This window comes from Camelus bactrianus, chromosome 7 (genome assembly GCF_048773025.1).
Source record: "Camelus bactrianus isolate YW-2024 breed Bactrian camel chromosome 7, ASM4877302v1, whole genome shotgun sequence".
Taxonomy (NCBI): Eukaryota; Metazoa; Chordata; class Mammalia; order Artiodactyla; family Camelidae; genus Camelus; species Camelus bactrianus.
Window position 1 is genome coordinate 4,333,196 of NC_133545.1, and position 27,933 is coordinate 4,361,128.

At 35.9% G+C, this 27,933-nt stretch overlaps 1 protein-coding gene across 17 annotated transcripts in view; it reads left to right on the forward strand.

The window, feature by feature from the left end:
• The window catches only part of KMT2C (lysine methyltransferase 2C), a 237,423-nt gene that overhangs the window by 144,967 nt on the left and 64,523 nt on the right, over positions 1-27,933 (forward strand). For all 17 annotated transcript variants that reach the window (XR_012507989.1, XM_074366700.1, XM_074366699.1 and 14 more), the window contains 10 exons: positions 1,458-2,176; positions 9,937-10,056; positions 12,595-12,711; positions 17,656-17,757; positions 17,963-18,067; positions 22,492-22,673; positions 22,925-23,089; positions 24,116-24,225; positions 24,777-24,842; positions 25,985-26,197. Coding sequence is in view for 16 of the 17 variants with exons in the window: in XM_074366700.1 (XP_074222801.1) it covers positions 1,458-2,176; positions 9,937-10,056; positions 12,595-12,711; positions 17,656-17,757; positions 17,963-18,067; positions 22,492-22,673; positions 22,925-23,089; positions 24,116-24,225; positions 24,777-24,842; positions 25,985-26,197 (1,899 nt within the window). In the remaining variant the exon portion in view is untranslated. The remainder of the gene's footprint in view (positions 1-1,457; positions 2,177-9,936; positions 10,057-12,594; positions 12,712-17,655; positions 17,758-17,962; positions 18,068-22,491; positions 22,674-22,924; positions 23,090-24,115; positions 24,226-24,776; positions 24,843-25,984; positions 26,198-27,933) is intronic.

The window sequence follows — 27,933 nt, forward strand, 5'->3', positions numbered from 1 at the left end:
CTGTTTGCCAGCGAGGTGTGAGGTAGTCAGTCTCCTGTCGGCATGTAGTGTAGGCTTCATACAGCATTGCATTGAGATTGTTTTATTTGAGTCACTTGAATGATGGTACTTGTGGTCGTTTAACCCATAAATAAATGTTCACTCCATTTGTGTATATTTAATTTTCTGTTTTAAAAATCTATTTTTTTTATCACTTTCAAAATACTAAGTATTTTTGAGGCATTTTTGTGTTTAAAGATATTTAGTATGATTACATCTTCTGTTTGATTTTTTTTTTCCTTTTCAACTCTTTCAGTAAAGCAGAAAATAAGAAGTGAGATTTCATTTGAGTATCAGAACTTAGATAAACTTCAGTCACTGTGGTAAATAAGGAAATTAATATCTTTATTAATGTACCTTAGAAATTACCTTGATAGCATTTGAAATGAGTGTTTTTTTCATCTTCAGTGGTCTTACTTTATAAAGCCACTTAGGGTTCAAGTCCATTGGACTGCTAACCTTACTCCTTATTTATTTATTTATTTATTTTGGTGAGGGGGGTAGTTAGGTATGTATGTATGTATTTATTTATATAGGGGGTACCGGGGGTTGAACCCAGGACCTTGTGCATGCTAGGCACACACTCTACCACTGAGCTCTACCCTTCCACTCTTAATTCTTAATTTGTTATTGAAGTGTAGCCGATTTACAATGTCCGACCTTACTCTTAAGTAGCATTGGGTTAAAGGTTTAAGACACTAGTACTCTGATTTAAAATTCACTCGTCAGCGACTAATGGGACTTCTAATGTCTTATTATGTTTATTGATTTGCTAAGATTAGTTTTTTTGGTTATAGATGATGAGGAAGAACAAGAATTCCATCCAAAAAATGTATTGACTATGTTAGTAGGACAGCTAAGCAAAGTAAATCTTTTCTTTCTGTTGTCATTACTCATTTGAGTCTGCAGAAGCTTTTTGCAGCTGGTGTGTCTGCTTACTGGACATATCATATAATATAACTAAACCTCATTTTCGTAGCTGTAAAGTGAGTATAACTTCATCTATAAAATTTTAAATCGTTTTGTTAAGTTCTCAAACTGTAAAACATCATGTATGTAGAATAGTTATATTAGAAATTAATTCTATTTTATTATTCTTACCAGAAATTACCTTAAGCTTTGGGGATCCTATTAAGGCAGTGTTTCTGTAGGTTTTCTTGTCTGATCTGTGACTGATTGTAATCCATAAGCCCTGGTGTATTTTGGCCTTCACTAGTTTAGTAATTGCTTCTCTTGATGAATACCTTCTGATTTAAGTCATAGTTTTAACCAAAAGTATGTTTTGGAAGTTCCCCCCTCCCACTTTTTAAGAAGGAGAGCTACAGGCATATAAGACATTAGTGTTTTATGTCTACTCATAGTTAGAAATTTTAAAATTCATATGTACATTAACATAAGAAATATTCCAAATTTTATAGAATCGTCCCAAGATAAAATGAATCCTGAATTGGAAAATCAGATTTCTCATGAAATCGGTAGTGAAAAAATGGAAATGTCTTCTAAAGTAATGCATATTTGTAGTGAAGATCAAAATGAAAACAAAATGGAAGTGACAGAGACCGTTGAAGTCCTTGTTTCCCAGGTGACTGTGCAGCGGGAGGAGCTACAGTTGTTAGCTCACCCTAAGGTAGAGGCTTCCACAGAAGAATCAAGGCCTCCAACAGTAATCGTTGAACCTGTCACTGTTCCACCAGAAACCTTAGTGTCCCCGTGTCGGGAAAGTACTTCTTTCTGTTCTAAGGAACCGTTGGCTACAGAGAGGGTACAAGAAGAAATGGAACAGAAAGAAAATTCTGAACCTTCTAATGCATTTATGGACTTTGAAATGACTCCTGCATCTGAAAGTTCTGTGAAAGATGGTTTATGCCAAGAAGACAAATCTATAAAATTACCGTCTGAGACAGAGTCATCATTTTCATCAGCAGCGGACATAAGCAAAGCAAATGTGTCTTCCTCCCCACCCCTTTCTTCAGACTTGCCTTCCCACGACATGCTGCATAGTTACACTTCAGCTCTCAGTGCTTCTGTTGGAAACATCATGCCAACAACTTACATCTCAGTCACTCCAAAAATTGGCATGGGTAAACCAGCTATTACCAAAAGAAAATTTTCTCCTGGTAGACCTCGGTCCAAACAGGTATGGTGATTTTAATGATGTTGACGGAAAAGATGTTGCAGTAGTTGTGTAAAATAGGAAGGTGTGTGTGTGGCTTTGTTTTAGAAGTCAGTTTGTTCTATCTTCAGGGAGAACTTATGTTGACTTATGTGTTTTGGCCATTAAAAAATACTCTTAATGTAGACTAATTTATTAAACTGGAAGTGGTCTTATTGGAATTTTAGCTTAGTCGGGACACGCAAATCAACCTATTTCATTATAGTTTCTAATAGAAAACACTTGGAAAAAATTTTGGTTCTATGCCACAGTAACAATAGAGCTTTGAAAAACAGTAAAGTTTTGAGTATAGTGTAAATAACATTTAGTTTTCCCCTCTTGTATATTTTTTTGTTATCATTCATTGTGCATATTTTTAACTACTTAAGCATCAGATTTTACTAAAGAAGTTTTTCACACTGGGAAATTTCTCATTTTGATTTTTTTGTTAATTGCTAACTTTTATGGGATTTTTTTGTTTTAAGTTGGGATTTATTTCAATGGTTTCATGAAAAGAAATCTTGGAATTGTTGATCTCCAGGAAGTAAAGGGAGCTCTTCCCATGACTGTTTTCAGGTGTGTGGACTCTGCACTGTAAGGGTGGGTTCCAGTTCTTGTGAGATTGGCGTGAAACTACAAGGCAGAATTGAAGATACTGTAGCTAAGAATTATGTGTTCTACAAAATTCCTACTTTCTGAAGTTCTTATAAAATTGCAGGATACTAAACAGTGCAGAAGTTTAGTTACAATAATCATTTGGGGAGTTTTAAGTCTCATGATTTAAATTGCTTTCAGTGATTAAATTTTGACTTTTTATAAGAATAGTAGTATCTTGATCTTGATCATCTAATTGTAAGATCAATTGAAAAATTAAGTCGTACTTCATTTTAATGTGAAAATTAGTCTGTAGTTAGTTTTACACCAAAGGCAAAATGGTTGCCACGTGGGATTTAACTATTTTTCTGTGGCAAAGGCATGCGCACTAAACTCAAACACAGTATGTTGCCTTTGTCTAAGTATTTTACTTGATACTTTCTGTTTTACCAAGAGATTCTTCTTTTCAATCTAGTTCTCTTCCTCTTTAGTTGTTTTCCTTTTTCTCTTTTTGAATAGCATATACTAATTATGTAGTTTGGGCTCTGAAAAGACTTTAGCAATGGAAATTTGAATCTCACATTTAATTTTGGTTCCGATATTTACATTCTTTAAGGATGTTGCATCATAAATATTCCTGTTAAATTTTACTGGTATCTCTCCTTATTTAGAGACTTCTGTTCCAATTGAGAAACCATTATGATTGTTTTTCTGTTGACTTATGTTGCAGAATAGTGTGGGCGTGTGTATGTGTATTTGTGTGAGAGTGTGTATGTGTGTGTATTTTTCTCTTCCAGGTTCGTCCCATTTTATATGAGCCATGCCCTGATGTTTATTATTGCTTCTGCTATGTTGTCTTCCAATTCTGGTAGTATTCCAATTTGTATTTCACCACCACTGTCTCATCACTACTTCACTTTCTGCTGGTAATCCCATAAACGGCTTGTTTTACCTCCCAGTTAGTTTGGTTTTAATTGTATAGGAAACAGCCTTCCCTTGGTGATTCAGAGCTGCTTGTTACACGGGCTGTTTTTGTGATGAGTATGGATTGGGTAGAACAAGACCACTCATCCTCTCTTTACCCTTTTGGTATCATCTCACTTTATGGGAAAATATTTAATGAAATCACAGGACTGATTTAATTCAGGCACTCCTGTACTAATTGCTTTGTGGAGAGTATTGAAAGTTTCCACTGAATCTGTGACATATGTTTTCTTAGAAAATAAGTACTCTTAACCTAATTTTTAAACTCTCAAATTCCAAGAAATTTTCTTAATTTTACCTTTCCACCATTTTTTTGTTAACGTCATATATGTGAAAAGCTTAGGCATTTCCATAAGTTCTAAGACATGTCTGAGAGATTCTTGCAGAGAAGGTGAAATTTCTTCAGTATAGTAGATTTCCAAAAATAGTACTTCATTAGATCATTAACACTTTCCCATTACATTGTGAACTGGATTTCTTATTTTTCATCAATTTAAGTAGCTAATTAAGAACCCTGGAATTTTATGACATGCATGTGTACTACAGCAGCACTTTAAGTGAGTGTTTTGAATTAACATATCAATTTCATAATCTGTTCCTGTGAGAGAAAAACAGGCCTCCAGTGATGAGCTGTAGAGGACTGTAGTTTTGTTGACAATTATAAGTAAGCAATTCCCTCCCCTCCCCTCCCCTCCCCTCCCGCCTCTTTCAATGGTAGACACCATGTCTGGTTTGTAGACATAAATCTTTTAGTAAGATGTACTATTGATGTTTTGGGGATTTTGTTTTGTTTTTGCTTTTAAAAAAAGAAGTCAGGTCTAAAAATCATATTGTCCAAATAAGGAGAGATTCAGTTCTTGAAAACTTATTTCATACCCAGCTTTTTAAGTAAAATAAGTTTGAATTTTGAAATATTGCTTTATATAATGTATACACAGTCATATTCATTAAAGGAAATTACCCTAGTAGTTCTATTTTTCTGTTCTCAGATACCTGTGAGTTAAAACCTACACATCTTGATACTTTTAGAACCTATCAAAGGTTTCATCAGTGAATAATATTCTCTGTTCTTTATGAGTAAAATGTGGAGTAGAGGTTGGCAGTGATTTTTCCACATACCTTCTGGTCTAAATACTATGCTGCCTTTAAAAAAAAAAGTGACTTTTAAGAAGTATTTTGTATTGTTTACATATATTTGTAGTATAGTTAATTGACACTGAAAAAGATTGGTCAGTATAAATTCAGCGTGAACATTTCCATAGTGCAGTTGTTTGGCTGCAAAGCTGTATTCTTTATTACTGTCTGTGTGACACCAAGCAAGTTGCCTTGTAAAACTCTTGACTCATCTGGAAGACTCTCTCAGATTTTTTTTTAAATTAGCAATCACACACATAAAGCACCTGACACATAGCAGACAGTAGTGCTGCCTTGCTTTCTTTCTTGCATTGCAGAATAATGCAAGTATTTGGTGTAAATGCAGACTTGAGGAGGATATAGTATACACGTGTTAAATGTAGCTCTGGAGTGGTGGTCCTGAAACCAAATAGACTGACTAAAAACTGTTTCTAAAGAGATGTGCCAGTGAAAATAACCACAGGCCTGACCGAGCCAAACACTGGCCTCAGTACATACAGCATGTAGTAGTAGGCTTTCGGGTTCAAGGCCGCATAGTGGTTGCACAGATTTAAGAACTGAACTGCCTGTTAATTATGCTGTGTGTGATGCGGGCTGCAGTAGAGGAAACCTCAGGGGACTGGGAAAGTAGAAAAGGTGAGAGGAAAAACGCAGGCTTACATACTTAGGCATGTTTTCTAGGAGGAGTGACCAGAACCATCCCTACTTGGAGTGTGACCCACAGACCAGGATTATCAGTACCACCTGGGAGTTTGCTAGGCTGACTCCTAGGCCCCCACCTTACCTGGCGTGAGAAGGTCCATTGTAAGAAAATCCCCCGTGCAGGGGGAAGTCCAAGAAGCGCTGCTCTAAACAATCGGCAAAGTATAGTTTTCAAACTAAAAAATGTCTAGTCCTTTGGGGTGTCAAGCTACAGCACATAACGATTAGAAATATTAGACATCCCTCTTAGTTTTCTTGTGCCTGTTACATTTTTTTAAGCCATTACCAAAACCATTGCTAGCACCAGCCAAATTCACATTCTTAAATTACTGAAGGTGGAAGCTGGCAACAGCTATTTCTGTACTTTCCCTGTAAGATATTCTGTATCTTCTCAAGTCACTATCAGGGCTAAATTTCTTGTTCTGTTTGGTGTTGAACTCATTTATTTATAACTTACTTATGTGAAATTAATTCTGTAAGTCACAGAAATGAATTGTTTGCTGCTGTAACTGTGATGTACATGAGTGAACGTAACAAAGACAAATTATAAATGCTTAACGTTTTCTGTTTCTTTTACTAGTTGTCCTCCTTTTTGCGCTCTCTTCACCGTTTGCGCTTTGTCTCAATCAGGCTCAGCCTTTAATAGCAGTCTTGGTTTTGCACAGTATATTGGGAGAGGGTGGACTCGAGGTTGACTCGGGACTTGGAGGTGTTAAGCTGTGCAGGAGGCGCCGGACCTTCTCTGGCCCCTCTTCAGACTGATTCAGTAGGTTAGGACACTCTTGGGTTCTAATCATGACATCGATCATATTTGACAGCCAGAGTCGCCCATAACCACTATTGTTCCCATGTCCTTATTCCCACAGTCCGTGTAGTTTACTAGGTCAGTAAGTTTACCTGAGAAGCTGGCCTCAAAGCAGAAAGGTTAATACCAACTTTACACAGTTTGGGGGTTCAGTGATTGTTGTTGGAATCTCATTCAGTCTCTTCCAAGTAGTAGTTTTTAAGTTTCTTTGGGATTTGAGAGCAAGTTGTTAAGTTTAGCTCCCTTTGTCACTTAAATTCTCCTGATGGTTACCTGTTCTAACCCTTTTGCTTTTAATTCAGTTTGTAGGTAGTTTAAGAGTAACAGTGCATTGGATAGATCGGTTATTTTTTTTTTTTAATAAGTAAGGAATTCTAGGCTACAGTTGGCAGAATGTATATTTCATATCAGTACAGTGTTTATTGATGCATTTATGTATACATGCATGCAGAAATGCTCAGTAGAAAAAAGATAGTTCAGTAAGTGCTGAACGGAATGTTTAACACAGCGTAGTAAACAAAAAGCAGTCTCTTCTCATAGATCTTGTTCTCCAGTGGCAACAGATGAAGTGTAGTTAAAGTAAAACCAAGTGTAACAACAGTGTAAAGCATGTTGCAGCAGATGGGGGGAGCTGACCTCTTCTGAATGGTCTAAGTTCTTTATGATCAAAGCTGAGATCTGAAGGGTAATTTATAACTGAAGTTGACGGTTATAGCAGTATTTTAGTTTTAAGGTCTAAACACTATATTAGGTAATTTCTTTGTCAAGGTATCTAAGTGTTATCATAATTTTCTTCAGTTCCTATAAAATTGCACGTCCTCTGTCTTCCCAGTGCCTTATGATAACATACTTATTAAAATTTGTAATCACCTAAGCTTTTAATGTACAAATTTTTCATAGCAGTTGAATGGATCTGTAATTATCCCTGAAATGGCATTTAAACATTCTTAATCTATAGAACCCTTCATTTCCTTCATCCATGCTGTGAGAAGTGTGAATGCTTTTTGAAATGAGATAAATTTTGGCATTAAAGCTATCTTTTCAATTATGATGAATAATATAACATTATTTTAGCATATGACTTCTTGTGGTATGTTTTAAGAACTGTCTACTGATAACATTAAATGATCTACCAAAAGGAATTTAAGATATACACTAGCCAGTATCCTTAGGGGAAAAATATTGAGTGGAAATATTGAGAGAACTAAATTTAGATATCTCTTGCTCCCACACTCTACCACTAATTATAAACAATAAAACATCTGATGCCAAATTATGATCAATAATGGTATGAAAGGTGTGGTGAGGAAGATGATAGTTCCCTTGGTGTGCTAGGAAAAGGCCTCTCTGATAAGGAAGTACTTAAGGCCACAGCTGAAGAATTAGAAGGCACCGGCCATTGGAAAGTTGGTGCAGTTCTGAGTCAGTAGGTCCCCATTAGGAGCTTGGTGCGGGAAGGGAGTCAGGTAGTGAGGGCATACGGGCAGTGAGAGATGCCACAAGATGAGGTTGGAGGAACAGTGGGAAAGATCTGATTTTATTGTTCTGTGGATCACTTGCCAAGGGTTTAGGACAGGGTTGTAGTGTCTTGTTTGGTCAGATTTAAATTTGTTTGAAGTCCCTCTGGCTGCCTGTGGGGAGAGGCTGGAGGTGCAGGTGAGGCGTGAAGGGCAGTGGACAGCTGGGGTCAACTGTGGAATGGTCAGAGACAAAGCTGGAAGGTAAAATGTGCCGACCCTACTGACGGTTAGGACTGAAGGAGCAGAGGGGAGAGGACTGGAGGGGCAGCGGGGGGTGAGGAGGGAGAACAGGGCCCTAGGCTCCCAGTTTTCTGGCCCAGGGACCGGAATCCACCTCTAAAGATGGGAAAGGCTATGAAGTGGAACTTGTTGAGGGGAGATTTTAGATGTAGTAAACCTGAGAGGTTTTGTGTGTCAAAATGTAAACATTAAGAAGGAAATTGAGATTCATAGTAACTCGGAGCTCTCGGAACATGTTAGAACTAGAAATGTGAATTTGAGAGACAACATCATCCAAGGTGCATTCAGCATCAGACTACACAGAGGAGAGCTGTCCAGGTTTCACCCTGGAAGCACTGAGGTCTTTATAGAGGCTGGAGGGGCCAGGGGAGAACTTGCATGGGAGGCTGAGAAAGGTCAGCGAGGGAGGGCAGAGAAATGTTCACTGATGTGCGGCACAGAGCCCGACAGAACTGGGTGTAGATGTTGAGAGTTTGAGTGAAATGACAACAGAGAAGTTGCTTCTGGCAGCACGGGTGTAGATGTAGATGCAAGACGATGTGACGGTGGGCGAGTGAGGTCATTCAGTTCAGCTCAGAAATCAGCATCGCTATGAGCTGAGCTCCAGGGTAGGTTAGTTACATGTGAAACTAGTCTCTCTGTGAGATCTTTCTCAGAATACTGTTAGTTCATTAACTGGCTCCTCCCCAAAGGATAGTCAAGTTCTTACTTCTGGTTGATTATTTAAATCCCGGTGGTATTTTTATGTGATTAATAGGCTACTACTTGTTAGTGTGAAAATATTCTAGAAACCTGGTAAGTACTGTGTTTCTTGTCTTTAGTTTTGATCATTTAATTGGTAAAATTTATAGCATGCATTGTTGAATTATCTAATTCCAAATTGGTTCTTCATTGTTTGACATTTGTTTTGTGTTTTTCTTTAAAATGTTATCTATGTGGAGTAAGCGTTTTTCTTTATACTGCTAAGCATCTTCATCAGATTAGTTCAGGTTATTGCTGAATGTGGTTTTTTGGAAGCAAAATGTCTTAGTTTTAACTACTTTAATAAGATACCATTTTTTGTATATATAATCAGATACTTCAGGCATTTTAATTTGCAAATTTAGGACAATTTGCTTAAACATTTTTCCACTTTTCAAATTAGTCCCTTGGGTGTAATCTAAGTGTAATAGTCTCCTAAATAAAAACAAAAAACAAACCTCACAACTAATGGTCACTGAAGGAACAATAATTAAGTGCTAGGATTATAATGGTATTTGCATCTTAATGTTACAAACTATCCAAATTTTAAAGTGACTATGTCTATTGCTCATATTCCTGACTGCATTTCTGTCCTTCTGATTTGGTTCTTTATAGCAAGAAATATACATAACATTCTTTAAGTTACATTAGAATGATAGTTGTTAGGAGAGAATAATCCCTAAATAGCTTCTTACAGTGTTAATTCTTAAAGTTTGATTGACGTTTATTTATGTTTTGGCACCATAATTGCAGTTTATGTCATATAAACTTTAATATTTACTAAGTTTCATTGTACTGATACTTTAACCAGAATAAAATATTCAATGTAAATTAAATTGTAGCTGCAAACGTTTATGTATGAAATCTTTAAGTGATAAGCTTATTTTCCCTACCTTGAAGCAATTTGTCCTAAATTTCCGTACGTCTGCATTTGGTTTTGCTGTTCTAAAATTCCTTAGTTGCTGGCTTTGACTTTTTATGTTGCTGAGTTTTATACATCTATTTTCTCACCTGCCATATCCTAGGGGGCTTGGAGTACACATAATACAGTGAGCCCACTTTCCTGGTCCCCAGACATTTCAGAAGGTCGGGAAATTTTTAAACCCAGGCAGCTTCCTGGCAGTGCCATTTGGAGCATCAAAGTGGTAAATAAAATTGCATTTACATTCATATATCATTTCTTTCTGGTTGGTTTTGTCGGAGTAGAAGTTAATAAACCTTTCTTTTCTAGATAAATAGTTGATCCAAAGCCACTTTTTTTAATCCAAAAATTTTAATATGAAAAAGCAACATGCTTGCATTTAAAAACCTGTACTAGGTGGAGATTAAATTGCCACTTTACATGACTGATTTTAAGTGTAAATTTTTAACCTTTTAAAATGATTGCTTCCTCTTATGTTGTAATTAGCAGTATTTTTATGAGGGAAATCCTTGTCACATAGGCTATAAAGTAATTAAGGACTTGTTCGTTTGTGGTATCATGAAATTTTGTTGCTTAGAAAAGAACAGAAGAAAAACTACATTAATCTATTATGTACTAATGGAGAAGAAATGCCAAAATTGTAGCAGATTTTGTTGTCTGTATTAATAGCCTAAAAATTATAGGGTTTCTGTTTCATGTCATTGGTGGATGACACTGCCAGTCCTTGAAGTAAGTTAAGTAGTGTGATGCAGTTTGAAAGGTAAAAAATTAATTTGAAAAGGTGTTAATCATCTAAAAAGTTAAAATATTTTACTGACTAGAGGAAATAGTTTTTCTTCATCTTCTGTATATGAATAATTCTGGAATAAGGGTTTTAAATTTAGACTAATCAAGAATTTCAAAAGAATTCTAGATTCCACTTTTTTTATATCACCATTGGAAGAACTTTTTCAGCTGACGTCATACAAGGTGTTGAAAATATTAATATTTGTTTTGAGTAAAACAACTTTTTCAGCTTGATGTCATACAAGGTGTTGAAAATATTAATATTTGTTTTAAGAGTAAAACAACGGTAAGCCAGAAAGAGAAGGAAAAAATGCCATATGCTATTTCTTATATGTGGAATCTTAAAAAAAAGAAATGAACTACTTATTACTTATAACTTAGATGATTTTCTTGAATATGTGTAAGCACAATTGACTGTCCTTTATGACTGGATTACTGCATTCTGTTGATTCTTAAAATGAAAAGAAAACTATGACTTGTTTAACCATTTTAAAGCAGATACCACCAATTTTCACTTATTCTTATCTCTCTCATTGGATGTTGAGGAAAAACAAATCGGGATTGCTTTAGTCCTGACTTAATCACTGCCTTAAAGAAATCTTTTATTCCAATCAAAAACCAACGAAACTATCCAATTCGACCCTACCCTGTCCCTTGTTCAAAGAAGCTCAAGAGCTGAAGGAGAGAGCAGCTTAAGAGGACAAGGAGAGGCAGTCGGAAAGCTGGAAGTTGGCTGTGTTTACTAAAACTGAAGGGAAAGAAAAGACCTTCCAATCCTTTGTGTTCATGTATGTCTTTTTTATGCTCACAATAGGACCATAAATTACTACTTGGAAACCACTCTACCACGTAAATAGGTGACGAGTTCAGTATTTCAAACTGCGATAAGTGACATTAGTTGAAAATGTGACATATTATTTAACTTGTTAGGGAAAATATCAGAAAAGATTTTCCCGAGCATTTTAGTAATCTTAAATACACATAATGCCAGGTTTTTAAGGTAGTAATGCGTAAGTCTGAGAATAAATAGGAAAACAACATATAACCTTAGTACTTATTTGTTAAAATGTCAGGGAATTTAACATGTTTTCCCTAAGAATTTTTTCTTGTATTGGGTAAAAATCCAGATAAAAATGACTTGAAATGGAAATAATTTATCTAGATGATTTAAAACAAGCCATTTACTTTATCAGCTTTCCTATAGTCTTTAAAATAAGTGTCCTCTAAATACTGTGGTAGAATGAGGTATACATGTTCACTTCATATGGTCAGCTATTGAATAGTAAAGGAAATTGACAGTTTCAATGACAGAGGAAAAATACTCTTATACACTAGCAAAAATAAGCTTTCATGCAGTGTAGTGGTACAGAATATGGTTCTGGTACAGAATAGTAGTAAAGGACATGGACCCTGGGACCAGACTTGCCAGCTGCAGGACTTTGGGCAAATTACTTAACCTTTTTATTCGTCAGTATACTTGTCTCTAAAATGGGGATAATAAAATAGTCCTGACTTGATGAGATTTTTTTGAGAGTAACGAGGGCTTAGAGCAGCACATAGTAAGTACTCAGGACTTGTTAGCTATTAATATAATTATGAGAAACCCATTAGCAAGAAAGTCCTTCCTTATACCTGCTCTGTATACAGTACAATTTGTTGTACGTGAAAATAAAAACCTGGCTGAGGTTGTGGCTGCTCTAGCCACTTAAGATGTAAGATTAGGAAATGGAAAAATAATGCCAAGGTTTACTGATGCAGGGCATTCACAATGACAGACCCAAGTCTGATTTTATGTAGTCACAGAATACATATCAAAAGATGCAAATAATAAGCTTGTTCTCTTTATCATCCGATCAGAATAAAAGAGGGAAGCAAGTATTTGTGTAACATTTAATAAAATGGTTTACCTAACATTTGGATTTAAAATTCTTCTGGGCTTTTGCAGACTGCTGACTTTTCCATATGTGTTGTATAGGGCCGTGGGTCAGGATTCCCAGGAAAGCGGCGACCTCGTGGTGCGGGACTGTCAGGACGAGGTGGCAGAGGCAGATCAAAATTGAAAAGTGGAATTGGGGCAGTTGTGTTACCTGGGGTAAGGTTCACTCCCTTTAAGTTTGCTGTAATCCTTTATCCATCAGCTGATGATGACAATCTCGTTTGTAGCAAAGTAGTTAGATTCTAAGAGTCACATAAATAAGCTAAAATTTTTATCTCTACTTTGCATTTCTTTTTAAACCCCTGATGAGGTTTTCTTTCATAGTTTCTGCTTTCTCATCCCTTTTTCTCACCTTCCTCTTTAATCTTTCTATGCCAGCCTTTCCCAAAAATCAAGTATGTATTTGCTCTTTATTAAAAAAAAACCCCCACAAAACTCCCATTATATTCTTGAGTTTATTTGAAGAATTAAATTATGTTGACGTTTTATGTTTTTGATTGTAGTTGCTCTCAATGTTGTACTGTGGTTTACAGAAGAAATTAGAAACGTTACAGATTAGTATGAACTCTATAAATGTTGAAGATTTTATGATTATCTTTGACATTTTAAGATTGATAAATATTTGCTCACTGGCACCTTACGAGGCTTTTATATTTAAATGTGTATTGAAAAAAATGCATTTGGCAAACAATGGCAGATATTTCATGCAGTAACTACTATTTTACCGATACCCTGTTTTTCAGATTCTAGTTATCATTTTAATTATCTTTTTAAGTTCAGGAGACAGGGAGGATTGTTCAGTTTTACTACTAAAGGCGTAAGGAAACTTGAATTCTGGTCCTTTTTTTAAAAAAAGTAAATCCCTCTTCATCCCCCAAATTAACATGCTTATTTAGGTATAGTTGATATAAAATAAGGTACAAGTAGTTAAAGTGTGCAGTTGCACAGGTTTGGACGTATGTGTACACCCTTGAAAACCACACCACAGTCAAGGTATTCACCCCTCAGTTCCCTTGTGCCCTCTGGAATCCCTCTGCCTTCCTCCCTGCCGCCAGGCCTTACCCTCAGGCAGTGACTCACCTGACTTCCATTAGTTTGCATCTTCTAGAGGTCATGTAAGTGGAGTCATGCAGAATTTACTCTTTGGTCTAACTTATTTCACTCAGTGTAATTATTTCATGCTCTTATGTGTTAATAGTTCACTCCTTTTTGTTGCTGGAGCATTTCATAGTATGGCTGTGCCACAGTTTGTCTATCTGTTGGGACACTGAGCTTGCTTCCGTTTTTTGGCTATTAGAAATAAAGCTGCTCTAAACTTTTACATACAAGTCTGCTGTGGACATGTGCTTTCTTTCTCGTGGGTAAATATCTAAGATTGGAGTGGCTGGATACTGGTAGGTATATGCTTAGCTTTTTAAGAAAAGGTTATTTTTCAAGTTGAATATGACATTTTATATTTGCAAGAATATATGAAATTCCCATTTCCTCCACATAACTCACCCATGCTTAGTATGGCCAGTCTTCATAATTTTAGCCATTCTAACAGGTATGTTGAGAGTATCTTGTTTGCATTTCTTTTATGACTGATGGTTTGATCAACTTTTTATGTGCTTATTTGCTGTCTGTGTATCTTCTTTGATAAAACCTTCAAATCATCAACATGTTTTAAAAATTGTTTCATTTTTAACTTGCTGAGTTTTGATTTTTCTGTATGTATTTGAAACATAAGGTCTTTATCATATGATTTGCATATATTTTTCTTGCATTTTTTTGGTTTGTCTTTAACTTTCTTAACTGTTTCAAAGAGCAGATGTTTTAGTTTTGATGAAGTCCTGTGTATCTCTTCATTTCTCTAAGTCTTTAATTTTTTTCGCTGATGTTCTTTAATCTTCAACAGGCAGGTTGAACAGGCACCATTTTTCAGATTTGTCTTACATATTTTTTAATGGTATTGTAAATAGTGTTATCTTAAGTTCAAATTGTGGTTGGCTGGCTGCTGATTTCTAGAAATACTATTCTTTTTTGTATCCTACAATCTTAACTCCCTTATTCTAGTTGCTTATTTGTGGAATCCATTGGATTTTCTACATGTACAATCATGTTGTCTGCAGATAAAGACAGTTTTATGTCTTTGTTTTTAATCTGGAGATCTTTCATTTCTTTTCTTTATTGCATTTGCTATAAAGAGTATAGTGTTGAATAGAAGTGGTGAGATCAGATAACCTTGTTTTTGACCTTGAGGAGAAAGCATATAGTTTCTCATCATTAAGTATGGTGTTAGCCTTATTTTTGCTTTGTTTTAATGGACATCCTAAATCAGTTTGAAGAACCTCCTTTCTATTCATAGTTTGCTGAGATATTTTTGGAGTAGATGTCAAAAGTAGGTTCTGTCCAGATGCTTTTTTTGCATCTATAGAGATGATTGAGTGGTTTGTTTGGTGATACATGAGTTACATCAGTTGGTTCTTTTGTATGATAAAGCAATCTTGCAGTTCTAGGGATAAACTCCACTTAGTCATGATGTTGGATTTAGTTTGTTTAAAGTTTTAGACTTCTAATATTTACATTCATGAGGGATATTGGTCTCTAGTGTTATTTTTTTATCATGTCTTTGGTTTGGTATCCGCTTAATGTTGGCTTCATAGAATGAATTGGGAAATACATTTTACTCTTGAATTTTCTGGAAAAGTTGTTTAGTGTTGGAAATTTCTTTGTTACATTATTCACTGATAGACTCATTTGTGGATCCATTTTGGCTTCTCAATCTATCACCAGTCCTGTGGTTGAATTACTAGTTACTCCATTCTTAGCAGCACTTAATTTATTATTGATAGAATGTATTCTAAGTTTATGAAGTCATCTTCCTTGATTTGTAAGAGCTAATTTGGGGATATACATATAATGTATGAATACATTTCCTCAGTTAAAAAAATTAAAACATTATAGATAGATCAAAGTTTTCTCTAGTACCACTACTTCCTAAGCCCTGATTTTTTCACCAGTTTTGTTGCATTTACGTAATAGGTTGATCCATATGAAACTGCCAACATTCAACCACTTTTGCCCTGCAAAACCAGCAATTTCTTATGACTCAACCTGTTACATGTGCCAGTAGACTACGTATTGCATGTTTTCATACCATAGTGTCTACATCACAAAGTACAGCTTATTTTTCCACTCAGCAATGTTAGCTTGGTGATTTCTTCATGGAAATCCATGTAGATTTCTGCCCTGCTATTTTTCAAAGTGCTGTGTAATTTCTCATACTTCAGATTTTTCATATTTTTGGTCATTCTCTAGTGGTGACTGTCTAGGTTGCTTGCACTCTTCCTTTGTTGTCTTTAGGCCTTTGGACTGTAAACTGCTCTAATTGTTAACTCTATCGTAACAGTCGTACTGTCCATTAAAACTGCATTGAAACTCATTTACATGGAAAAATATTATTACTGTAACGTATTCTTTCCATTTAGTAACTCTTTTTTCAGTTATTCTTCAAGAACAATAATTCCATTACTTTTTATTTGACTGTAACCTACTGTGTTTCAACTCTGTCCTTCCAGGACAATTGTAAGCTTTTAAAGCAAAGAGGATCGTATTTTGTAATTTTGGCAATGGCTCCCTGTTCTCTTTTTTAGCATCCAGTTCAGAGCTTTTTTCATAAGTACTCTGGAAATAATTATTAACAAGCCAGTGCATAGTTAGTTGATTTGCTCATTTTAACCAAGTCCAGAATTGAACAGCTATGGTTCATAATCCTTTGGCTAATACTGAAATTTTGATAAGTTATTCAAAATAATTATATTCTGAAACATTGCTGCCCTGAAGAAATATGTGAACCAGATATGTTATTTAAAACTTCCTATAGCTAAATTAAAAACAGAGAGAGGAACAGGTGAAATTTAATTTTAATGTGTGTCTTTTGACCCAGTATGTCCAAAATAGTATCATTTCAACATGTGACTTATAAAATACACAAAATTATAAATTGTCATACCTGTTAGCTTTATATTGAAATGGAAAGTTTTTATCATACAAATCAATGTTGATTTTACAGATTTCTAATTTAAGTCAATATGTAGAAGATTTTAGTTTTAATTGGCAGTGCGTGTAAATTGACTAAAAACTATAAGAAAATTTGAAGACCATTTTGTTGCTATTGATTTAGTGTTGCTTTTCAATTTTTCAATGCCCTTCTGAATTAGAGTTAGTTAATTTAAGTTGGATATAGTTTTCAAGCAGATATGTCTTTAATTCAGAGTCAAATCAATTATTCTAAAAAAGATGAGCCAGTTTTATAAATGTGGATATAAATATTTCAAGAAAAAAATGTTTTTGTACTTGATTTAGTTGCTAGAAAACTTCTAGGTGTGTTTAGAACAATTTGGGTATGTAAATCTGTTTTTCAGCTGTAAACTTCATGAAATTTAAATACAGATCAAATTATTTCTGATGTAAATTTTGTGTATGAATTGAGATATGCTGTAAGTTAAAATATGTACGATATTTCAGTGACTTACAATGAAAAAAGAGAATGTGAAATATCTAACAATGTTATTGATTACATATTGAAATGGTAATATTTTGGATATTAGGTAAAATATATTAAAATTAAAAAACCAAAAAAATACACAAAATTATTTATGACCTTTATTTATATTCTTTCTTATTTGGTACTGAGTCTTCAAAATCTGGTGTATGTTTTATACTTTTAACTTTATACCTCTCAGACTACCCACATTGCAGATTTTAAGAGTCAGTGAAATAGAGTGATACATGAATGTGCGTGTGTGTGCGCACATAAAATTTTATTTTCTTGATTAGATTATGGGTAATCAAGTCTTAGGAAAGACAGATTAATGTTTTCTCATTGCTTCCTGATCTGTGGGGCTTGTGACTCTGAAGAGACAATAAGTGAATTTAAAAATGCCATAGCTTATACTTCTATGGGAGTGTCTTGTCAATAATCGTCTAATTTGGAATTGTTAGTATAGTCCCTTGCAAAAAAGCTGTATTTTAAATATGAATCTTCTTAAGCTTTCCAGTTAAATGTAATAAAGTGAAAAATGTAACTTGGCGTTTTGTGTATTTTTCTTCTTGTAGGTGTCTGCTGCAGATATTTCATCAAATAAGGATGAAGAAGAAAACTCGATGCACAATACAGTTGTGCTGTTTTCCAGTAGTGACAAGTTCACTCTGCATCAGGTTTGGACTAGATTATTTGCCTTCCACTTCTGAATTCCTGTTTGCCCATTTCCGCTTCATCCCACATGCACTGAAGTAATCTAATACTTAGCTCTAGAGCTGTATTAACTTAGAAAGCGTTTTTTTAAATTGTAAAATTAGTACAGTAATAGTATACTTAGTTTGATCTCCAATTTAAAACATGCTGATGTGTTCTAAATTTCAGGATATGTGTGTAGTCTGTGGCAGTTTCGGCCAAGGAGCAGAGGGGAGATTACTTGCCTGTTCTCAGTGTGGTCAGTGTTACCATCCATACTGTGTCAGTATTAAGGTAAATAGACGTAAATTTAAATATTAAGGTAAATATGCTTGAAGTTAACAAAACTGTATTGAGATTTGATTTGAGTAGCTTCCAGGTCTAATAGTTAATCGAGTATTGTTAGGATTATTCTGCATATGTGACAGTATTTAAGTACTTCACTGCCTTTAAAGTATTACCTCAAGAAGTGAACTTCTGTAAAGCTATGGTCTAAATTGTGGTAACTATCCTGCCTTGTCTTAAAAAAGTAGAACAAAAAATGTGTATCGTTAATTTAATAGATACTTTATACTATTTTTCGCTGAGGCATGAAGTTTAGTTGATTTATTCTGTCCATGGATCATGAAAGTTGAGAGTACTTAGTAAAAAAAAAGCTCATTAGTTCACCCTGGTCTCATTTGCTCTCCTAGGCCCCCATCCATATACAAAAGGACACTTTCTGTTATGCTTCTTGAATGTGAGTGGGTTTGCATTTTTAATCAGTTTTGGAGCTCTTTTGGCATTTAGTTCTTGAAATTTTTTTCTGTTCCCCAACCTACTCCCCCAGCCCCATACCCACCCCGCCACCTCCCTACTACCGTTCTGGAGTCTCAGTTTTATGTGTGAAATTGCGAGATACTGTCCTCAGATTGCTGACACTTGGTTGATTGTTTTTGTCCCAATTGTTTTTCTCTCTGTGCTTTAGTTTTTGTAGTTTCTATTACATTCTTAAAACTCAGTTACTATGCAGTATCGAATCTATTTTTAATGCTGTCCAGTGGTTTTTTCACCCAGATAATTGTATTTTTTATGGTTTTTATCCATTTTATGGTTTACATTAATCTTGTAGTGTAAAATTTTTTTCTTCATTATGTTTTTTTCTTTCAAGTCCCTGAAAAATTTATAATTGTCTGCTGATTTTATCGTCTCTGGTATTTCTCATTGTGTTAATTAATTTTTCTCCTCATTGGAATATGCTTTCCTGCCCCCGCCCCTGTTTTTAAACAGCTAATGATTTGTGTGTGTGTGTGTGATTGAATGTAGGCATTGTGCATTGTGATACTGTATTGTTGGGAGTCAGGATTTTGTTCCTTTAAAAAGCAGAGTTTTTGTTGTGGCAGACAGTTACTTGTGGATAAGTCTGAACCTTTTGAAGATCTTTTTAAGCTTTCTGAGGTAGGTCCAGAGAGCCTTCACTCTGAGGTGGCTATTCTCAAACATTTTGGTGTTAGAACCCTTAACATTCTTAAAAATTACTGAGGACCCCATAGACATTTTGTTAATGAGGATGATAATTACTGAATATTTACTGTTTTATAAATTAAAACAAAGAGTATTTTAAAACACAAAAATAAAAAAATTAAAAAAAAAAGGCAGACATACCTCATATGATGTCAGTGTAATGATGTTTTATACATGTAGTCTCTACAAAACATCACTGAGTGAATTAAAGTGGAAAAAAAAATAACATCGCAGTATTATTTCGAAAATAGTTTAGACCACACTTTCTTAGCTACTTCTAGCGCCAGTTTAATACTTGAAGCATGTCCTTTATGAGATCGCTGCTGACTTCTCTCTAAACCTTCCCCTCCCTGCCATTCCAGTCCCCAGCTCACCAGTGTCTTTTCAGCCTGAGTGGTTGAGATTCAGATGCCTTCTGGTGTTGTGTGGACTGAATGTTGATAATTACTACAAATTCCCAGGAGTTGTTCTTTGCCTTGTTTTTGGGTCCTTGTTTGACCACCTAGATGTGCAGCGTGGTGTTCAGCCAAAGACTTCAGGGAATTCTGTGTAGAGTTCTGGAGCTCTTACTTCTTACTGTTCCATTCTTTCCAGTACTCTGTCCTCAGAAACACATTTCTGTACTGCCCTTTGTTCCATCTCTGAGGGCAGGTGTTGCATACATTTTGCCCAGTTTTCTAGTATTTTATTATGGAAGACAGATCTCGTCTCAGTTACTCCATTGCAGTTGAGGCTGATATCCATTACAGACTAAAAAAACACGTCTCTCAAACCTTCAACATGGTGCCATGGATGCGACCCTGGATTAATACCGTACTCAAAGAGTTCTTGAAAATGAAGACAAAACCAGTTTAACAGGAGGAAAAAAAGAGTTGATAGTATAACCCTGATATCTATACTAAGAGGAAATTTCAGAGGGCGGGAGATTGTTCAAATGTTGAAGTGCTTGAAGAGAGGTCAGATAACACAGCACTAGAATGTCATCTAGATTCGGGAGTAAGGAGGTCTTGACTGATGGAATCGGGCAGTTTCAGTGGTGATGAGCATAGTGCCCAGACTGTAGTATGTCAGGGAGTCAGTATAAAACTGAGGGGCTTGAGAGTTTGCCTATAAAGGACCAGAGGCTTTGAAATAGGAAAATAGGAATGAAGATACATTATTTAAAAAATTTGACTTTTTATCTTATGTTTCTCCTAAGCCAGGGGTTGGTAAACTATGGCACACAGGCCACATCTGGTCCACTGCCTTTTATTTTTTATTTTTTATTTTTTAATTTTATTTTTAATTTTTATTTATGATAAGTGACGTTTTATTGGAACACAGCCACACTCTTTTGTTTACATGTGTCTGTGGTAGGCTTCACACCACAGTGGCGCAGTTGTGTAGTTTAAGAGATTATCTGGCCCACAAATTCTGTAATGTTTATTTCCTACCCTTCACTGAAAAAGTGTTGACTGCTCCTCTGAGCTACACTGCTTTTCCTCCCCATTTGGGTAGATAATATAACTTGACAATCTAAGACTAATCTACATGTGAGTAAGTAGGCTAATCAAAGTAATAAATGTCCATACTTAAAAATTAAATGTCTGTAAAGCCTTGTAATGACTGGCCTCCCTGCCTCACTCTGCCTCCAGGTCTGAATCCTGATCCCTCAAGGCAGCCGCTTTGGGTTCTTTCAGGTCCTTCTTGCAGTTACTCTGCAGCTCTAAGGGCTATGCTGGGGCTACTGCTCTATCTGTGTTAGATTTTGTTGACTTTCTGCTATGAATTAATAAATGCTGATCTAGCTCCTAAAATAGGCCCCCTGCCTTGTCCCAGTATCCTCCGATATTGCTGTTCTACTACATTTAGTTAGTGAACCATGGCGGTTATGACTCTGTAAATGTTCAGTGGAGATCTAAGTAATGTGCTATGACTTTATTTTGGTTTTCATGGAGTTTTTTATAGCAGGAAGAAAATAATGATCCATGATTTTCCATTAGTTTTTGTTGTTTGTTTTTACCTATTGTAGATTATTATTTTAAGAACCTGTTTTTCTGGAAAGAGCCCTGCCTGCTTTCCACACTCTCCTTTTCCCTGTTCTGAACTGTGTTAGCTGCTTCTAGACCTGTTGCTCAGTTCTCATCCTTACACATCTCTGGGCTGATGGTCTCTGTTGAGTTCATTGCTTTCTGGATTCCACATCTTTTTCTTGGTATATACATCCTCATTTTGTTCCTCATATCTGTAACTTCATTAGAAAGAATACTAGGGAGGTGAATTTTGAATCCCTGTGTATCTGAGAGGCATTGCACATCACATTTAATTGCTTGTTAGCTAGGTTAAGAATTGTACCTTGAAGTATTTCCCCATGAAATTGAGAACTATTACTCTATTTTAGCATCCAAAGTTGGAAAATTTGGTGCTATTTTGAAAGTTGTTCCTTTATTTAACTCTTCTTGACTTCTCAGGCAGCTTTTAGATGTTCTTAATCCTCACGATTGGGGTTTAGTATGGATGTTGATGGCTTGCTGTTTCATCGTAACAGGCACTTTGTGGTCCTTTTTATCTATAAACTGTAGTCTTTTGAGATCTTTGAGTTGATTCTAGATTCTTAATATTACATAGTATGGCTGCTTTGAGGAATTGATCAGAAGTATAGAGATTCTCAAACTTTTCTACTGCCCTTGAGGCAGAGGAGTAAATGTGAACTTGAAGTCCTAGCTTCATAGCCTAAAATCCTCCAAGACCATAAACTGGCCTTGAGAACTCAGAGTGTACCTTAAATTTTTTACATTTTTATATTGATTTTAATATACAAATCCCTTATGCAATGTACCCAAGTTTCAGAATAATGAATTCTTGAAATGTCATAGATGAAATTAACTGCATTAACAGTAATGGGACCATTTACTTGATTTCTTTAAAATCCTGTTACCACATCTGTAAAGTGGACATTAGACCCACAGCACAAGGTACTTACACGAACTTAAAAAAGGCTTTAAGATATGTATCATTTTGATTATTCTGTCCAGTAGGCACACTCCTGAAAGTATACAAACGTGCCCACCTGGTACTAGGCCACTGTGGGCGCTCAGTGAATGCTAATTGCTTGCCTCTTTTCTGCTTCTAGGTGTATAAATAAGCACCACATTAGTTTATACGGCGTATTTGATCATGCAGAATGAGGTGTAAGCTAATATATGAACCATACGAATTGGCTGTTTCTTTTACAGATCACTAAGGTGGTTTTGAGCAAAGGTTGGAGGTGTCTTGAGTGCACTGTGTGTGAGGCCTGTGGGAAGGCAACTGACCCAGGAAGACTCCTGCTGTGTGATGATTGTGACATAAGTTACCACACCTACTGCCTAGACCCTCCATTGCAGACAGTCCCCAAAGGAGGCTGGAAGTGCAAATGGTACTCTAGGGTTTATATTTCCCTTGTTCGTCTTTTAAATTCAGGACTTTCCCACATTACGTTATTTTTTTAAATTAGCCACGTCTGTTTAATTGTGTAATACGTGTTTACGATGATAGATGTCACTAGTCAGAAAAATTTTCAAATATGCATTAAATGCTCTCCCCCTACTCTGTTCATGTGTAGCTTCTTTAATTACAGTAACTAAAAACTAAGCAAATAAAATTGCAACTTGGGGTATTGGATTTCAGGTGTGTGTGGTGCAGACACTGTGGAGCAACGTCTGCAGGTCTCAGATGTGAATGGCAAAACAATTACACACAGTGTGCTCCCTGTGCAAGCTTGTCTTCCTGCCCGGTCTGCTGTCGAAACTACAGAGAAGAAGATCTGATTCTGCAGTGTAGACAGTGTGATAGGTATTGTGTGGTTTTTTTCATCTTTTGCAAGCTTTTCTCTCTTAAATATAGCAAAAGGAAATTGGAAAATAACTTTCTTCTATCTTAAATTTAAGAAATAAGATTCTTCCTTTCCAGATTTTTAGTCAGCTAAAAACTTAACAAGAGTTTCCTGTTTGGTATTCTCAATTGCCTTCTAAACATTTTTAACTTGGGGCTTTTTGAGGGTTTATGAATCCCTTGAAATTAGACGTAGAATTACTGCCTGCATATATGCAATTTTCTATGGAAGATTTTTGAATCTTTTTTTAGATTCTACAAAGAATCTCGTATTCTATTTTCCTTAAACTACTTTTTCTTAATACTCTAGATATAAGTATCTCAATATTAGGTGCCAGCTCCTGCCCTCCCTATGTAGTAGTTTTCAGCTTCAAAATCAGAAAGCTGTTTTCTTCGATATCAATAGTATATTGTGCTGTGTTAGCACTTTACATGTTAATATTAGCAGTCATTGTTATTTCATCAGTAATACTGGGTTCTCAGGACTCTGCCTACAAATTCTTTGTTCAAAGGCGGGACAACAGCTTGTGTGTTGCAGTGAACATTCACCATCACTTACATTTGTTGTATCTCCCCCACAGTGCCTGCATCAGTGGGAGCACCTGGGCGCGGCACCACTGGCAGTCTTCTGAGTTCCTTTCTTGCCCTAACTAGCTTCCTCATTGTCTCTGAAATCCTCAGTATATGATCATAAAGCAGTTACCCCATCCTGCTCATACAACGTGCTTTTGTTTCCTTCGTAGTACTTATTCTCATTCCTTTTTCTTCTTTGCAGCTCTCGCGGTTTCTGTGGGTCAGTAGGAATGGTTAGGAGAAGGGTGCAGCGTGGTCTAGGTGGGAGGAGCACATGAGACTAGGGGCTTTACGGTCGGACGCTGTCCACTGCTCTTGTAGTTTTTAAAAGGAAACCATCTTCAGTATATATATATATATATATATATATATATTTTTTTTTTTTTTTGTAATGTGTGAATATGATCTTTTTAGATGGATGCATGCAGTTTGTCAAAACTTAAATACTGAAGAGGAAGTGGAAAGTGTGGCAGATATTGGTTTTGACTGTAGCATGTGCAGACCCTATATGCCTACGTCAAATGGTAAGATATTAATACAGGCCGTGCGTGTGTGCACTTACACAGCTGATTGTGCTTGCTGGGCCTAACCAGTGAGTGGGCCTCATGCTAGCTCTTTTTCTCTTTTTGTGAAACTATTATTTGGACAAGTATGTTATGAAAAATAAGTTACTGTTATGAAAAATAAGTTACTCTTGTTAATTTATAACTCTTATCATCCCAACTTAAGGTATTAAAACAGTCTACTTACATAAAGGAAGTAAATTAAGAATTATTTTTGCTATAAGATGGAATTGTTGTTTTCAAGACTCATAATTTTGTAGTTAATAGCAGTGTGTAGAAAACCGGTACATTGGTCCTTTATCTTTACCAGTTTTTCTTCCATGACGTGTATTTCCTGCACCATGACTCCTTGTTGTTAGGTTGTTGTTTTAAAGACGCCTTTAGTTCTATTTATTGTTCAAGCATTTATTTCAGTAAAATGGGTACAGCAGTAGAAACTTTAATCAGATGTAAATCTTTAAATACACTTTACCTTTTCTGAAAAAATTACATGATTTTTTTTTTCATTTCAGTGCCTTCCTCAGACTGCTGTGAATCTTCACTTGTAGCACAAATTGTCACAAAAGTGAAAGAACTAGGTAAAATCTGAAATGCTTTGACTGTTCTTTACAAAAAGCAAAGAGATGTTTTGTTTTTATATAACTGATTTGCCACATGTTACATGAATCCTGCCTTAATCCACGCGGGTGTTCAGTCTACATTCCCTAATGCTGGTTATCATTTCTGTAATTGGCATATAAAATGTCTGACTTGTCCAGCTTTAGTGGGACAGTATTCCTACAAATCTTAGCATATTGACAATGAAAATAACACCCCCACCCCTCCTTTTGTTTTTTTGTTTTTTGTTTTTTTTTTTTTTTTTTGGTGAGGGAGAGGTGATTAATTTTATTTATTTATTTTTAGAGGAGGTACTGGGGATTGAGCCCAGGACCTCATGCATGCTAAGCACACTCCACCACTTGAGCTGTACCCTCCCCTGAAAATAACCACTTTTGAAATAACTGTTAACTCTGCTTGCTTTAGTTTTATTGATACATTACTGTGTTCAATTAGCAGACAGTAAGACCTAGTTAACAAACAGATTTCTTCGGAATTAGTTCATTCTCTTACTACTTCTTCTGTAATAGGTCAGCCTAAAATAGTGATTTACATGATATTCTTATTAAACTATCATTCTTTTGCCTACTTCTATTTGATATCATCTTATACGGAAACATCTGGATAGTACAGAAATTGTTCTAATGAACAGCAATTTTGTATCTTTAAAAATGTGTAGGATTTCTGCTTATTTACTACCTCTCCCTGTAAGTGATTATATTGATACTTCTGATTTCCAGAAGGGCTTCTGGTGTATTCTTACTTCTCATATGTAAATCAGTCCTTGCCTTGGAGTCTGAAACAGATACTCTAGGAGAAGTCTGGTAGCTGAAGCATTGCTTTTAGCTTCAGTGCTTTCCTTCTAAATACTTGTACTGATACGTGAAAATAGAAGTGCCAAGAAGACCATTTAAAAAAAAACCTCACAACCTTTCTACCTGTAATTCAAGGAAGTTTGGCCAATTATTCTTAGTTTTGAGTACTATTAATTATTCATGCTTTTCATAGGTAATTGGTTTATAGAAGTCACATTCCCTTGACATGGTTTTATGGAATAATAATCAACTGATGAATCAAGTAAAGTGAGAGTTTTAATTTGTATCCTGGGATGTTATAATTTTAGATCCACCCAAGACCTACACCCAAGATGGTGTGTGTTTGACCGAATCAGGGATGACTCAGTTACAGAGCCTCACAGTGACAGTTCCAAGAAGAAAACGGTCAAAACCAAAGCTGAAATTGAAGATCATAAATCAGAATAGCGTGGCTGTCCTTCAGACCCCTCCAGATATCCAGTCAGAGCATTCAAGGGATGGTGAAATGGATGACAGTCGAGGTAATACTTACATATTTTCCATGGACTATGTTTGCAAAAGTTAGAGCATATTAAGTAGTTTTAAAAATATATGTGATTTATTTAAGAGTGAATTCTGCTGGCTTGGATAACCCCCCTGGTGTGCCTCTGTCCTTTCTAAGTGAGTAGTGTTCTTAGGTCCTGCCTTTTCAGGTTCTCTTCCTTTCACATACCCTCTTAGACCAGATGTGTGTTACACAAACTCCCCGGAGCACCATGTTTTTGAGGATCACAGATGGGAGAAGTCAGAGTTTGCTAGGTAGCTGCGTAAACCTCCTCAGGTGCTGCGAGCTTGATTTCTGTGGTTAAGTTAAAGTGTAACTCCATCCATGCATTCTGTAAAAGGAAGAGCCGTCATTCATCTTCAAGTATCAGCTCATATTCACAGATGTTCATTATAAACCATCTGTTTATAGACTTTTTTTGGTCAGAATACATATCAAGTTTCTTCTAGTTGAATTGAAATGAAAAAATAATTTTAGTGGCATTAGATTTAGTATGAGTTTTATTTTTGCTTATCTCTGAAGAAAATCACTATGGGCTTCCTTATTTTTAGGGTGGTTATTTCTCTTCAGCTGATTCAGAAATAAAATAATAATTACTTCTGTTTCATCACATTTTAACACTGAACAATATTTATTGAACTCCTGCTGTGTGTGTGCCAGATGTTGGAAGTCATATCAGTGAACAAAGCAGATATAATTCTCTGCTCATGGAACTTACAATTTAGTGTTTGGAGAAAAGACTATCAAAAATATAGAATGTAGTAATTAATAAAAATGTGTTTGGTGAGTGCTGTGGAAAAAATAGAGTGAGCGGGAATGCAGACAGCGGTGTGAGGGAGCAGAGGAGCCAAAAGCCGTATTTGAGCAGAGCCTTGAAAGTTGTGATCGAGCCGCTTGACCGTCTGAGGGAAGAGCATCGCAGACACAGGGAAGCCAGTGCGAAGGCGCTGGCTGGGAGGAGCACTCTGCTGCGATGTGAACGGACTTTTAAGCCCGACAGTTGCGGCACGCAGTTCTGTTAGGAGGCTGTTGCATTTGTCCAGGTGAGAGGTGATGTCTTAGAATGGGTCTGTCTCTTGTGTATTATCAACTAATCCTCGTTTCTTTTGTAGTAGTGTGCTTTCAGGTCTGTGTGGTTGGGAGAAAACCCTTCTGATTCTTACATAGAACCCATTTCCCAGTATCATTGAACAGTAGTTCATTTTGATGTTTTAAGTGACTTGGGGCTTGTGAAGAACTACTGTGTATGTCTAGGAGGAAGGAATTGATGAGATTACACCAGTGAAATACTTATTGAACACCCTATTACGCACCAAGCTGAGGGATGCGGCTGTTAATAAGAGTCTTGATACCTATTTTAAGGAGAATATAGTCTAGCAAGGAAATGGACGTTAAAAGAACAATTAAGATGAAGCATGATGATACCGTACAGGAGCATGTAACTGTGGAAGGTAACCTTGTCTGAATACCAGGATTCTCTAAGACAGTGACAGTTACAATGAACCTTGAAAGATGAGCAGTTGGAAAGTGGAGGTTGGAGAGGTAGTGGAAGAAAGAGCTTGATGTGTTTGAGGACCTGAGCATGCCTGGCAGTATTGGAGTGAGGTGAAGCAGGAGAGTTCACAAGAGACTATTATAATGGCCTTGCAATTTGAACTTCATTTTGAGACCACTGGAAAGACAAAGGATTCTTAGGCAGACAGTTGATGCATA